General features: G+C 42.0%; 2 protein-coding genes across 2 annotated transcripts in view; one reads left to right on the plus strand and one right to left on the minus strand.

Annotated features, from left to right (window-relative positions):
- Positions 1-14178, plus strand: part of T265_14727 (hypothetical protein) — a gene marked incomplete at both ends in the record, with an annotated part of 104103 nt that overhangs the window by 43480 nt on the left and 46445 nt on the right. Inside the window, 2 exons of the mRNA XM_009174970.1 lie at positions 13686-13787; positions 13834-14117. Of these exons, the coding sequence (XP_009173234.1) occupies positions 13686-13787; positions 13834-14117 (386 nt within the window). The remainder of the gene's footprint in view (positions 1-13685; positions 13788-13833; positions 14118-14178) is intronic.
- Positions 1-14178, minus strand: part of T265_14728 (hypothetical protein) — a gene marked incomplete at both ends in the record, with an annotated part of 80143 nt that overhangs the window by 22117 nt on the left and 43848 nt on the right. The window lies entirely within an intron of this gene.

Consider the following 14178-nt stretch of genomic DNA (forward strand, 5'->3'; position numbering starts at 1 on the left):
ATTCCTTAATTCTTTTAGCAGCATCTGCCGCTAACTCTAAATTTTCATTCTTTATACGGGCCAGATTCAGTTATCTCATCAATTCTTGTGTAGGTAGTCCGCTACTGGTGGATGCACGGGCCGGAGGAGCCAGTCGATACACAGACATTACGCGTTTAATGTAGCCGGATATTGAATTTCCGACGGTATTTCTAGCCAACTTTGTACTATCCTGTGCTCGAGCCGTGATCGCAAAGCAAGGAACTGTTTAATCAAGCATCCTGCGGTTTAATTCGCCGACGGATGGTCACTAATAATTGCGGAGAAACCGAATTCTACGAACTTCAACTGCGTTTGTTAAGTAGTGTTGGTTAGGCAGTGAACAATACATTGCACTGGCCGTGGACAGAGAGTATAGATAGGTAGACCATGGGTCTTCAAGAAATTAATTCACTTGCCTTTGTTCAGTAGTGGCAATTAGGCAGTGAACAATACATTGCATTGGCCGTGGACAGACAGTGTAGATAGGTAGACCATGGTTCTTTAAGAAATTAGCGGCAAATCGTTATTAAAATTGAAGAAAGACTAACGGCTAGATTGAATTCTGGGCATTTAGCAAGACAGGATGGAAAAGAAGAGTGCAGTACGCTATCGGACAAATTAAACAGGAAACATTTTTTCAAGTTCATATTGGGACAAATTTCCAACAACAAGCACAGAATTGAATGTAAACAAATCGTCTACAGAAAAACGGTTGAAGTAGAGTCGACTGTGCATAAAACAGAACAGTTCAGTCTCGAAATTGAGGAGGTACCGGAGAGGTGATGAATTAGCCTGAAGAATAGGGTAACAAACAACTACGTCACGTATTTAACAATGAGTGAATCCCAAAGATTGTTTTTGTGGACTGTAAATGGAATGAAGTAATAGAAGAACAAAATATCTGCTGGTCTTTGTGACTTTGAGCTAACAGCATCTACAAATAGAGAAATATATTAAACTTTGGCATTCTGAGTCCCTTAAATTAGGAGGATCCGAATTTCAGTACTTGTAAGCTGGAGTCGCACAGTCAAAAATTCAGAGCGCATTTGAAATAGCCACAAACGACCGCAACACGAAGCCTGGCGAATGATTACGGCCTGTCTACATGTTACACATCAGTCTTTTTTGCATCAGATCTAGCATGCTTTATGTTCACTTTTGTAACACGCGATGATGTGAGCCCCTGCCTATCGCACCTCTATCGGGAACATTGAGCTATAATGCCATCCTCAAACAGCATGGTGCTGTCAAACACAGCGAACAGAGTTTCGAAAATTAAGTTAAAAACGATTAGGAATGTTGAATATGGTTGTTGAATATGGTTGAATATGGTTTTCTGGCAAGCGAAAGTTCTCAAATGGTTACAAATTTACTTCACACAAATCCAGCTACACCAATGTAATGATTTCGTGAATTCACTGGCAGCATGTTTGAAATGGGCATCCTGAGCGATATTTACATAAATTAGTAAAAGGAGTCGAACACCCAATACGATGTCGTCCAGCTTTAAATTTTCAGGTCATCGCATTCAGCGGGGAGCAGATTTTGTCTTAATTAGATGCAACTGGAACCGAGTAAGTCTGCGTGGGACAAACAACTGACCGAATAATATTCTTTGGAATATCACCAAAGTGCATTGACTAGCCATTCTTCTTGATTAAGTTGAGGTTTGGTTTTCAAAAATAATCCTCCTCAACAGTCAGATTGTACCGCCGTTTGCCATCAAATTTTTCCAACAAGAAAAATCGCATGTTTGTGGCCAGTGGTGTTTGAAACATTTACAAAAGTGTCTTCACTCACTTTAGGCCTTGCTAAATCTCAGGCGGGAACTTGCTTCATCTTTGTTGCGTCCCGAATACTCTCTTGGTGTGCTTTCCAGAGGAAATGCAGCAGAAATTTAGAAATATATGTTTGATACTACTGTGGCTTAGAGCATCAGTAGCAGATTCAAGAACGCACAACATCAGAATCCGCACCAGCTATGATTTAGTTAAAACATGCTGCTCCATTTACCCCAACCCGCTCAAAGATGGTGAAACCATCAATCATTTGCAGTCATGCTGGACCAAAATTTCATCCCCTAATTTGTCAGGCCCAATTATTCAACGATCAGTTTTGAGGATTGAGTTACCCAAATGGAAAACTGGATAGTACTGCATTAATGGGTGCATCAGTAAAAATATACTGGAATATGACGAAGTGACAATATTAGCAGCACTGTGGTCGCCAAACATTTACGTGAAGGGTTCTGTCATCTCAAAAACATTCATCGCCTTTTAAAGTAAAAATGCCTGGTTGCCATTGCCAATGCGGCAAGAAATACCTGGGGTTCCAAAAGAACCGCCAAAAAATACATTTGCTTGGAAATTCCAGCGTTGGCTACGGTGGCTATGAAGTGCAGGTGAGATTCAACCAAATGCTGGCAGACAGATCGCACACTTTGCTACTCTGTGCATATTCCAAATCAAATGCAAGTGTATCCTGTCTACTCGCACGCACTGTTGTTTGTCAGTGCTCGAGATTTAGGGCTTAAAAGCACAACCTACTATTAAATGGAGACACAAGAAAATAAGCAAGAGTAATCGAAATGGATACTGCAGAGGGCCTACGATCGAAAACAAATGGCCGAATAAAATGCAAAAGCCAAAAGCCCATTAGTTTTGGTATGGCCAAATGTTTGGTTGCTGAGCGGCTGTGGTAGCAGTGAAATCAGGCACAAGCTAAAGTTCAGCTGTATGAAGTTTACTAACGTGGCGCCATGGTTCGTAAATGAGTCAAATCGAATCGCGAGTCATTTAGTGAACGATCTGTAGAGATAAAAATCGTTTTTAATATTCAATTTTTTGGCCTCCGACTGGATTTCAATGATGGCGTTTTATACTTCCGGAGCAGCGTCTAGTAAATGAGAGGCAGAGCTTAATGGTACCACAGGGAAAAGCAGATTCCAGAGTCAAACCGAACTTTGAACAAGGGCAAAATACCTGCATTATTAATGGAGAAAATGCATTAGCCAAGTTATCCTGGGTATGGTAAAGCTCTCGCCCCGAAACATGCAAGATGACGTTACTTGAAGGCACAGATGTATCTGGTGGATCTTTCTGGCACAAGAAGAGAAGGGTTGATATTGTCCTTTCATGGTGTGTCAATTGATGGAATCACTGACGGATTTGGTAAACCGCTGTCCTTGTTCAATGCGGGGGAGTGTAAAACTGTGCGATGGGTACTAGTTGAGATGGATTTATTTTAGAAGGTGGATGCCCAGTGGAGGCCAAAATTTCCGATAATGGGTCTGGAGTATGCCTGTAAGCGTAAAAGAATGGTCATAAGCAATAGGCTGTAGTGTGGACTATGAGTCCATCTTGCTTGTGCGTGAAGAGTCCCACTGTAGAATCTGTTGAGATGGTCAGTTTTTAATGCGGGAAAAGAAGATAAGTGGAATTAATTATTCTCTGCGTGTTTCTTGATGCAAAGTGGGCAAAATAACCAACTTCATGGAGACAGAAAATCAACTCTTCTGATTTGGCACGATGCAGTAGTCTTCGTGAGATGACCTTATTAGATGGTTCCCGCTGAACTGGAACGCTTGGTTTCACCACGTTATTGGGGAAACAGGTTAGGTAGCTGACACAAGTGATGACATTAATTTTGCCACTAGAAAAGCATTGTCACCTGTTGACCGTATGACCCCAAGATGCCCCTGACACAAACAAGGACAAGATTGGAGGGAGCTGATTACTGGTATAAATTACGTAATGTCATCGTAACGTATCCGTATATGTTGCGTACCAGTAATTTTCATGTAAATTTCCATTGGTTGGCACATCCCCACAAAGGCCGCATCACGACCGAATATCATTTTCGAGTGGTCGGATATTGACATGAGCTTCACAGTTAGGGGGACGCTTGAGGTACGCTATTTGTAATTCGCCTATCCATTTTCATTTAAACGGCAGTGTTTTTTGCAATCTGAAGCTTTGGCCGATTAAGATCGAAGGCTTACGCTACTTGCAAGCTTGGCGGGGTGTTGAATATCGCTCAAGCAGTGAGACTAGCTCGCTCAAAGTCATCACCAATGACCCAGGAAGTGGAATACTCCTCTTCTACCTTCGACCCGTCCGTCACGTTCTCAGGGTAACTTGAAACTTCAAACGCCAACTATATGCATGGCCGTATTCTGCGCAGCTGTTAATATTTGTGGTTCTTTCGAGGATTTAAGAGTGTCATTCTATTTTGACCGCATCTTGGTCAGTGCCAACTCTATTCCTAGTCCTCACTGTGGATCATGGTCGGCGTGGGCCATTGATTTAGTTTGCATTTGTGAGCACCATAAAACACACCCACCTTGCAGCACGTGAGAAGCACTTCTATTTTAGTTTCGCCTATGCACAAGGTGTACTCCTTTAGCTTGCACCCGCAGTTTTAGCGATAAGAGGTTGGGGGAATAGCGGATACAGTGTTGTTGACCCAGTTGTGGTGATGCTTAGTATTTCGGAAGCACGAAGTAAAACTGTAACTTGTGATAATTTTTGCCCACTTTAAATATACGTTGAAAACGTCGATACAGATTGAAAGAAAACAGGCGGAAAAGAGTGAGGAATTATATTCTTTGCTGTATTTTACTAGATTTTATGTAATAAATGGGGCGTTAATCATTGTGATGTGACATAAAACTGTTGATTTATCGTGACGGTGTTCTGTTGTTGATTGCGCAATCTCACCCGATGAATGGGTGCTTTTACGCTCATTTTCAATGAAATCACCACTTGTCAAATGTAAATTTTAATATGTCTCTCAATTTGTCACGGCTCGTTAATTCTATCAGGCTTGAACCGTGTTCACAGCTTCGTGGAAACTTGACAACATGGCTGATGACGGACCACCCTTGTCGACACATGTATACACATACTTACGTGTGGAACAAAATCTGTGGAAAATTTTTTTGATCGATTAACGTTGTGTGACTACGTTACCGAAGATTGTCCCGAACTACAATCATAGCTTTTTGTAGCCATTTTTCTCAGCCGGGACCCTTCCTCCTGCATTGAAATTGGATTCCAAATCCAGGATATTATACGTTTCTAAAATTGCGTGCCATTGATAAAATCTGAGTTCAGCACCTTCGCCGTCTAGGAAGCCTAGTTTGGCGCACTTATGCCCGAAGTCACAACCATTTAAGAGAAAATCTACATGACTGAAATATTTGGTAATATATATATCCTTCGAACTCTCTGTGAGAAACGGTGAGCTATACCTCAGTGTCTTTAAATGATTTGCCTGTTGTTACTTGGTAGATACAAATCCTGTGAAGTAGGTCACCTCGTGATTTTAGTGAAATAACTCTCAAGTGCTCACTAGTCTTTCCATCGTAGAAAACGCACTTCATAACCATAAAATTTGTCAAGGGCAGTTATAATTTTAATGACAGTGACATGCGTCTTTTAGAAGAATGTATATAGGCTGTTCTCTCTGTTTATTTGGGAAACGTCTTGGTTTGTCTCCCTGTTGATGAGCTTCTGATCAATTTTGAAGTGCAGGACGATCGAAAGTCCACGAGAATGTATTAATCATGGTCAAATGCCTCCAGATTGTGTCGAGAAAAGCGTACAGTTTATTAGAATTTTAAGCCTGTGTTATTCATTCAAATTTCTGGTCAAAAAGGAACACTAGGAAAAATCGTATGCTTTTCTGAATGTTTCAAAAATCACGCAGGTGTTCGGGTAAAGGCGCATACGGAAGCATAAGTACGTCAAACAAGTTTGGGGAAATCAAATGATGTTAGGAATTTGCTGAGTAAGATTTGATGCACCTCAAAACAGTTTCCGGAATACTGTAAACTGAAACATTGCCCCCCGCATGGCAACTTATCATACACAAATATGCCTCAACTGGTTGCGTTATTCTTTGTACAAACACCGCTCCATTTCAAAGCGACAGCATCTGTGGCCTATGTCTTTAAATTCTAGCACGAAGAGACATGGAATAACAGTTCTTCTTCAGCAGAAATTCAAGAATGCAGACAGCCGGGAAAATATTTTTATTATGCAATATAAAAATGTTTAATGGAATAGTGTTCACTGATGGGCACGCTAATTATCACGGGAGCTACAAAATCTACTAAATTTAGCTGAGGGGATTCAATAATTAGTTCGTTAACTTGGTTGGATAGTAGTGCCCCATCCACTCGCTGATGAGAACCTTTAGTGCTGTCTAGATGATCTGCAAGTGCACAAAAAGCGAAATAAACCATTTTAGCGGGTCGTGGCATGATTGGAGACAGTGGAAATTTAAACACTGAAGGTGTTCACCTGTTTGGTTTGTGAAAAAATATCGTTTCATACCTGAAGATTACAACTTTATGGGCTAATGCTTACGCAATTTACTAGAAGATAGTAAGCACCTGACAATGCTAGTGATGTCCCACACAAATTTAAGAAAGGCCATCTTCTTGGGGAAACTATAGTTACTATTTGTATGACCTTCATATTAAGGTACTTTATGGCAGAAATCGAAAGAGCGGATGTTTTTCCGCTAAGGTCATGACAAATTGACAAAATTGAAAAACAAATTCATGTCCGACTGCCTGAATTCGGGTAATATATAGGAAACCAACAAAAATAAGATATTAACATGGTAAAATAAAACAGCGATTTCGTCCTTTTGGTAATGATCCAATCCATTTTAGGAGCATGCGAAACTCAGGAAAACTGTGGTATCAAACATTGGTGCTGTGCTAATGATAGCATAGTTGCCAAGCACTGAAATGTACAGAGTTCACTATGGAGTCATAAATCATGGACGGGCGGCCTTTGTTAAAGTTAAAACAGAGTAGTGAATTTGGTATTTCTGGCTAGCTTGTTTGCAAATGAGCATGTAAGAATGCCCCGATGCTCCGGAGTAACACTGACGAATGAGCGTAGCTGTGAATAAAAATCACTGTGCTCGCCAAAAATATTTCCTTTTTTTTCGGCTCCGTGTTCTGGATTATACTTAGATTTTGCAGCAGTCCCACAAATTCAGGAAAATTGAATGTTTGTAGTATAACAACTACGCATACCCGTATCGTTCATAGATATAAATAGATGGACCAGATGACAATATTCGTTGAGGCCTTTATCGGTTTTTGCTGATGTGCCTTTTGCCTTGCTTTACACATAAATTAGAAAAGCCAGTAAACAGTTTGGATATCTTCTTCTAAAGAGAGCGATATCGTTTTGCAAGAGTTAGAAAACCGGTAGTTCAAATTTATTAGCGCTGGCGAAGTTAAAGTGGGACAACAAGCACGTTCACACACTGACCGCAATGCCTGTATGACCTTCATATTAAGGTACTTTATGGACAGAAATCGAAAGCGGATGTTTTTCCGCTAAGGTCATGACAAATTGACAAAATTGAAAAACAAATTCATGTCCGACTGCCTGAATTCGGGTAATATATAGGAAACCAACAAAAATAAGATATTAACATGGTAAAATAAAACAGCGATTTCGTCCTTTTGGTAATGATCCAATCCATTTTAGGAGCATGCGAAACTCAGGAAAACTGTGGTATCAAACATTGGTGCTGTGCTAATGATAGCATAGTTGCCAAGCACTGAAATGTACAGAGTTCACTATGGAGTCATAAATCATGGACGGGCGGCCTTTGTTAAAGTTAAAACAGAGTAGTGAATTTGGTATTTCTGGCTAGCTTGTTTGCAAATGAGCATGTAAGAATGCCCCGATGCTCCGGAGTAACACTGACGAATGAGCGTAGCTGTGAATAAAAATCACTGTGCTCGCCAAAAATATTTCCTTTTTTTTCGGCTCCGTGTTCTGGATTATACTTAGATTTTGCAGCAGTCCCACAAATTCAGGAAAATTGAATGTTTGTAGTATAACAACTACGCATACCCGTATCGTTCATAGATATAAATAGATGGACCAGATGACAATATTCGTTGAGGCCTTTATCGGTTTTTGCTGATGTGCCTTTTGCCTTGCTTTACACATAAATTAGAAAAGCCAGTAAACAGTTTGGATATCTTCTTCTAAAGAGAGCGATATCGTTTTGCAAGAGTTAGAAAACCGGTAGTTCAAATTTATTAGCGCTGGCGAAGTTAAAGTGGGACAACAAGCACGTTCACACACTGACCGCAATGCCCAATACCCTGGGAACATTGTAAACGACTGTTGAATGTTCGTAGCATATAGAGAGTATATAGGCAGCAACCGTTTCTTAGTGTAGAGGCTGTTTTAAAGTTGACGTGTAAGGCACTAGAATATTGTTGTGGCTTATGGAATTAAGAGGCAATCTAAGGGCGTACAACGACAACTAAACAATTAACTCAACAATCTGAAAGCATACAAATTTTGTTATAAAATCCTGCTGCGGGATTCGCGTTAGTGGCTTTTCGAAATTTCTAGATCAAGTCCTATCCTCAGAATATTGCAAATTTCAGGAAGTCAAACTAAATAATGCGAGCATTGAGGATCTAATATTTTTTGTCAGTGAAAGGTTGTTGGCGTTCTAGGGCTCCACCAAGATTTTTACACGCAAGTCGGAATTCAGGTGTCAACTGACCTGCGGAATCATACCGAGGAAAATTTTTAGTTAACAATGGAAGATACCTAGGTACTGGATTGGTTTCCTGGAGGCGGGGCGTTATTTAGTGGTTGAAGTTCCATAAGTGATGGTAATGCAATTTTGGAACGCCTGTTGCAAGCGCAACGGGTGAAGAAAAGAAGGAATGTTAATCTCAAAGACGTCCGGTACCGGACTAACACATGCATTTTAAAGTGCATTCCCCAGGCAGCAAAATTGTAAAATGGCAATAAAAAGTCCTTCACGCCGAGTAGGTGCCATAACTCAATTCACCTACAATCACACATGGTGGACAAAACGCGTAATTTGTCGTAGAAAACGATTCGTCCCAATACCGATCGCTTCGTTACCAGTTGTTCAGCGCCATCTAAAATAAACTACGGTTCTGTTGCAACCGTTTTCCAAGTTCTTAAGAGAGTTGCGCTTCCGAACCCAAGGACCCCATGTCTCACGGCCATACATAGTGCAGCATGAAAAATTTACTTTTTGCATTGGAAGGGTTTAACGTGGAGACAACATGGATCTCAAATCCGGAAACGCAACCGAAGCGTCACAGATCCATGCACTATGACATCTCTATCGCACTACAGCCAAAAACAACGCAACTTCGAAGCCTCGTATAAAATTCCGTATATTTATCGCCTTCCACTGGAGGTTAACAGGCTTGTTTATGGCTCAAAATTCCAGGCGCATAACCTTACGCTTATTGCCAGCCACCAACGTATATTACGTGCTTATTTAGCCCATCAAAATACATTTGTCTCGTTTTTCTCTTTCTTGGAGGGCGGAGACTGTAGCGTGTATATTCCAAGTGAATAAACATCTATGTAGCAGCATCCAGAAGACGAGCGATTTGAAGAGTCTCATTATTAGTATCAGTATCTCGCCCACACATAATTGAAGGGGAATAGACAGTGATGGCATTTATCCCGCAAAACGCTTTGGGTACGGAAAATTTCCGACACTCGCGTATACACCCACTGAAGAACATCGAATATTGCGAAGAATTTAGTATATATAGAGACGTCAGACTATTCCTTTCAGGTAAGGCGTGTAGCTTCACGATGGTGCTCGGTTTGTGACGTACTACTCATAAGGTTGCTCAAAATCCATCGACAGCCCACGACCGGTTTCGCCATTCTTGGGGCTCATCAGGTAGGCGCACTCCCCGGATTTCTGTCAACCTTATGGTCTACTTGAAACCAAATTGCACGAAATTAGCGAATATATACTCATTTGCAAACTAATATGGTTCTTTCGAGACTCGTTGCGACTAAAAAATGAGGCGGCCTCGTGCAGCACATTCAGTTGCCTGAGAACATCATAAAAGAGAGATGCCGCTGGGTTCCAGCTGAGACTCTCGAAAGAACCAAATAAGTTTGCAAACGGGTGTATACTCGATAATGGTGTTCATTTGTTTGGTATGCCGTTGGAAATTTAGGTGCGTTAAATTTCAAGGTGATTTCCGCTTTTAACCATGAAAAGTGTGATTGAACTATTACGAATCTCACGCAAAAATAATAAAAAAATGCTTCCACAGGAAACAAATAACGCACGAAAGCACGGATTGAAAGTCCGGAAAAAGCAGCATTCAAACAGAATCGACTATGAAATATCCAACTGTGTGACTAATTTATATTGCCTATGGATGATTGTGGGAAGGGTGCATAGACTCACCTGCTGCTGCTGCTGGATCTACTGCTGCTGCTCCTGCTATGACTTTTCCGGAAATGGGATGAAAACAAATGTGTGATTTAGAATAAGTGGACTGCAGCTACTGGGTCGAGTGACAGACGATTAGCAGACCAAATTATTTTGAACTCAGAATAGGCGTTATCAAGCAATTATGTAATCATACTTTGCTGCGGATTTCCGCGAACTTCAAGACGACGGGAAATAGTGAATCGTCTGCTCTGAGAGTTTTAAGCACTTTGTCTAAACGCCAGCAATACAGGCGCTGTACAAATTTCAACGTCAGTCAATTTAGACCTGAGTCACGTTGAATTTGTTTTGATTATATCAAGACGAATTATACGGAGTGCCGATAACCCCACCCCCCGGACGGTGTCGTGCTATCATGTGAAGGGTGCAGTATGGTATCGCTTGCATGTCGGAAGATTCACTTCAAGGAAGGGACAATTGGTGTTTCTGTTATTCTCCAGACCATTTTCGATGGATACTCATACTGTTGATGTGGTCTGTTTTACTATCTGATTGATCGCGAACGAAAGGTGTCGTCACAACCGCCTACCATCTGAATACACCTTAGAACTGACATGTAAAATACATTTCGAATGAAGTAAAGATTTCCATTACAATGAACACTAGTTCAGGTCCCCCTGAGAGGCAAAAGCGGTTTCATTTGACAAGCCTGTAGACCGATTATGCAAGATGTGGCGGGTCTGTTCATTAGATGAGAGACCCAGGTTACCACATAGAAAGTAAAACTGCTATAGTGCGGCCACTCTCGCGGCAATCTATGTTAGCCGGAACTATTACGTTCCTATTGTCACACTCGACTTCGCAATTATGTAATTATACTTTGCTGCGGATTTCTGCGAACTTCAAGACGACGGGAAATAGTGAATCGTCTGCTCTGAGAGTTTTAAGCACTTTGTCTAAACGCCAGCAATACAGGCGCTGTACAAATTTCAACGTCAGTCAATTTAGACCTGAGTCACGTTGAATTTGTTTTGATTATATCAAGACGAATTATACGGAGTGCCGATAACCCCACCCCCCGGACGGTGTCGTGCTATCATGTGAAGGGTGTGGTATGGTATCGCTTGCATGTCGGAAGATTCACTTCAAGGAAGGGACAATTGGTGTTTCTGTTATTCTCCAGACCATTTTCGATGTCATACTGTTTATCGCTTGCATGTCGGAAGATTCACTTCAAGGAAGGGACAATTGGTGTTTCTGTTATTCTCCAGACCATTTTCGATGGATACTCATACTGTTGATGTGGTCTGTTTTACTATCTGATTGATCGCGAACGAAAGGTGTCGTCACAACCGCCTACCATCTGAATACACCTTAGAACTGACATGTAAAATACATTTCGAATGAAGTAAAGATTTCCATTACAATGAACACTAGTTCAGGTCCCCCTGAGAGGCAAAAGCGGTCTCATTTGACAAGCCTGTAGACCGATTATGCAAGATGTGGCGGGTCTGTTCATTAGATGAGAGACCCAGGTTACCACATAGAAAGTAAAACTGCTATAGTGCGGCCACTCTCGCGGCAATCTATGTTAGCCGGAACTATTACGTTCCTATTGTCACACTCGACTTCTTGTAAATTTTCAAGCAATTCAGGTCAACACACGGCATCCAGTTGTTGTGTCTTGCCATCCACATTTCGCTATTCTCCGCGCGTAGCGCATGCAGCCGGAACATGGATTAACGTGCGCGCCTTAGAATACAGAAGCACTCATTTGTGCTGGAGGGCGAGCGCCATGGACACTGTAATTCAGCATACATAATATCCTCCAACTTGTTTAGGTTCCCCATTTTGATACTCGGTCTTGCGGAAACTATGGAGCGCTGTTGTGTTTGGATCGAATCCTCAGGCAAACACTTGAACGCTCTGCAGATTGGCTGCGTGATGGAAAAATATTTCTTGTTCAGGCGAGCAAATGCAAACATTTGTAATTTAAACATTTGGTGACCACCACCTGATCATCAGCGCATAAGAGATGAAGATGTCAAACGAGAGTGTGCCGTATGGACGTGTGACCCACACAGGAATTCGCATGCGCATACCGTCAATGTCTAACTGCTCATGCGTGGTCACGGTTAGGTATTTGGGTCTAGAGGCAACGGTCGCATTAAATGGTCTGCAAACACAAGGCATACGAATTAGACTTATCTGCTGATGTAATAATTATAAGAAGCGACGAATATGGAATACTCATTCATATTTGAACGAGTAAAACCGACGTCCGTCCAACGATTGAGAGTTGGTATGTATGTGGCATATATGGTTTTGCTCAACTTTGAATATGACGGATTGCTTGTTACATTAGCTAGGGCATGCAAGTGGCTCAAATGCATCTCTCATGACTAACGGAACAATTTTAGGCCCCTGCAATAAATACTATCTTCACGTGCGGTCCGCGTAAACACCCGTATGTGTTTTCAATCCTCCGAATAGATGACGTTCGCCACACGAATACGCAATCTCCAAATAGTGGCCAGACTATGATAGACTATATGTGGACGATAAGGTCGCAGTCATGTGTTAATTGTTTTCTAGTGTTTTGTCGGTGTGTCAGAGCTTTCCTTCTCCTGCGAATCTGCAGGCCGCAATTTGAATTGTCAGTTTAGTGTTTCTCAATTTGTCTGAAGACTGTCGACAATTCAAAGCAGAGGTTATAAGCTGCGGTTACGAACTTGACTTCAGAACCGGTGTCAACTTTGGGACGGATTTGCAAGTCATTATATTGTCGTTAGAAAATATAGAAATGCGATCGGCTTCCTGGTGAAAATGCACCGGTTGCACACTTTTATGTTTCAGGCGCTGACGTATGCGGGATTTTGTAGAATGCACGCACGCACGCACGCACACACACACACACATGACTCTGGTTTCAACGGTCTTCTTCCTGTCCCGAATAAACCTTCCTGGTGAGTCCACATCAGCAAGCACGGAGAAGCACTGTACTTGAGTTTCGCTCCTATTAGAGCCATCAGCAGTGAGTGCATGCACAATGGTCGTGTCGGTTTTGATCTGCGCTCATGTGTTTTGTCCTCTTTCGAATCGCAGGCTTGCACAGGACACAACAAACGGATGAACGCGAGCTGCTTCATTCCGGGTTTTGCAGTGGCATACATATGAGGATTTGTGCTATGAATGCTCCAAATCCGTTCTGGCCAGCGAAGTATTCCGTGTTGTTCGGTATACATTCCATCGAACACAAAATGGGCTATTCCCGTTTTGCACAACATAGCACCGTGCGGATTACAAAAGCGTAAGATTCTTCAAATATCCTATAAAGATCAAAGCAGTATTACGCACACATCAATGAGGAACAATAGAACGACCACCCAACCACACAAAAGTTTTGCCACCATATCGACCAGGTAATGGCGCAACACAAATCCACTCTCGTTTCAACTGTCGCAGCAGTCGAGGAGCTATTGGACGATGAGTTCGCAGCAGTCGAGGAGCTATTGGACGATGGGGTGTGCTCGCAAAGGTGCTGCAAATAGTATTCGTTCATCATTCCAGAATAACTGGTGTAGCCGGCTTGAACTATGTCCAGTTTGGTCGAGCAAGTCGGACTCTGATGCAACTTGTGTGGCCGCAACAACGATTCGAGTGTCCGAATCAACGAAATATTCCTGTCAACGAGGAGCAATGTCAGTTTCTGAATTTACATCACCAACGCGGCTATTTCGTATGACGACACAGACCTTGCATGCGATTCTCGGTAACGCTTTCATGAGGCATCCCGGATTGCCATGGTATGCCCAATCTGTACTTATGGAGTTTTGGTCATGGCTCAGAATAAAGTGAGCCACACAACGTGGATGGCATAAACGCAAACGAGTGGTCCACTGGAAACTCCCTCCT

The sequence above is a fragment of the Opisthorchis viverrini genome, assembly GCF_000715545.1.
Source record: "Opisthorchis viverrini unplaced genomic scaffold opera_v5_254, whole genome shotgun sequence".
Lineage (NCBI taxonomy): Eukaryota > Metazoa > Platyhelminthes > Trematoda > Opisthorchiida > Opisthorchiidae > Opisthorchis > Opisthorchis viverrini.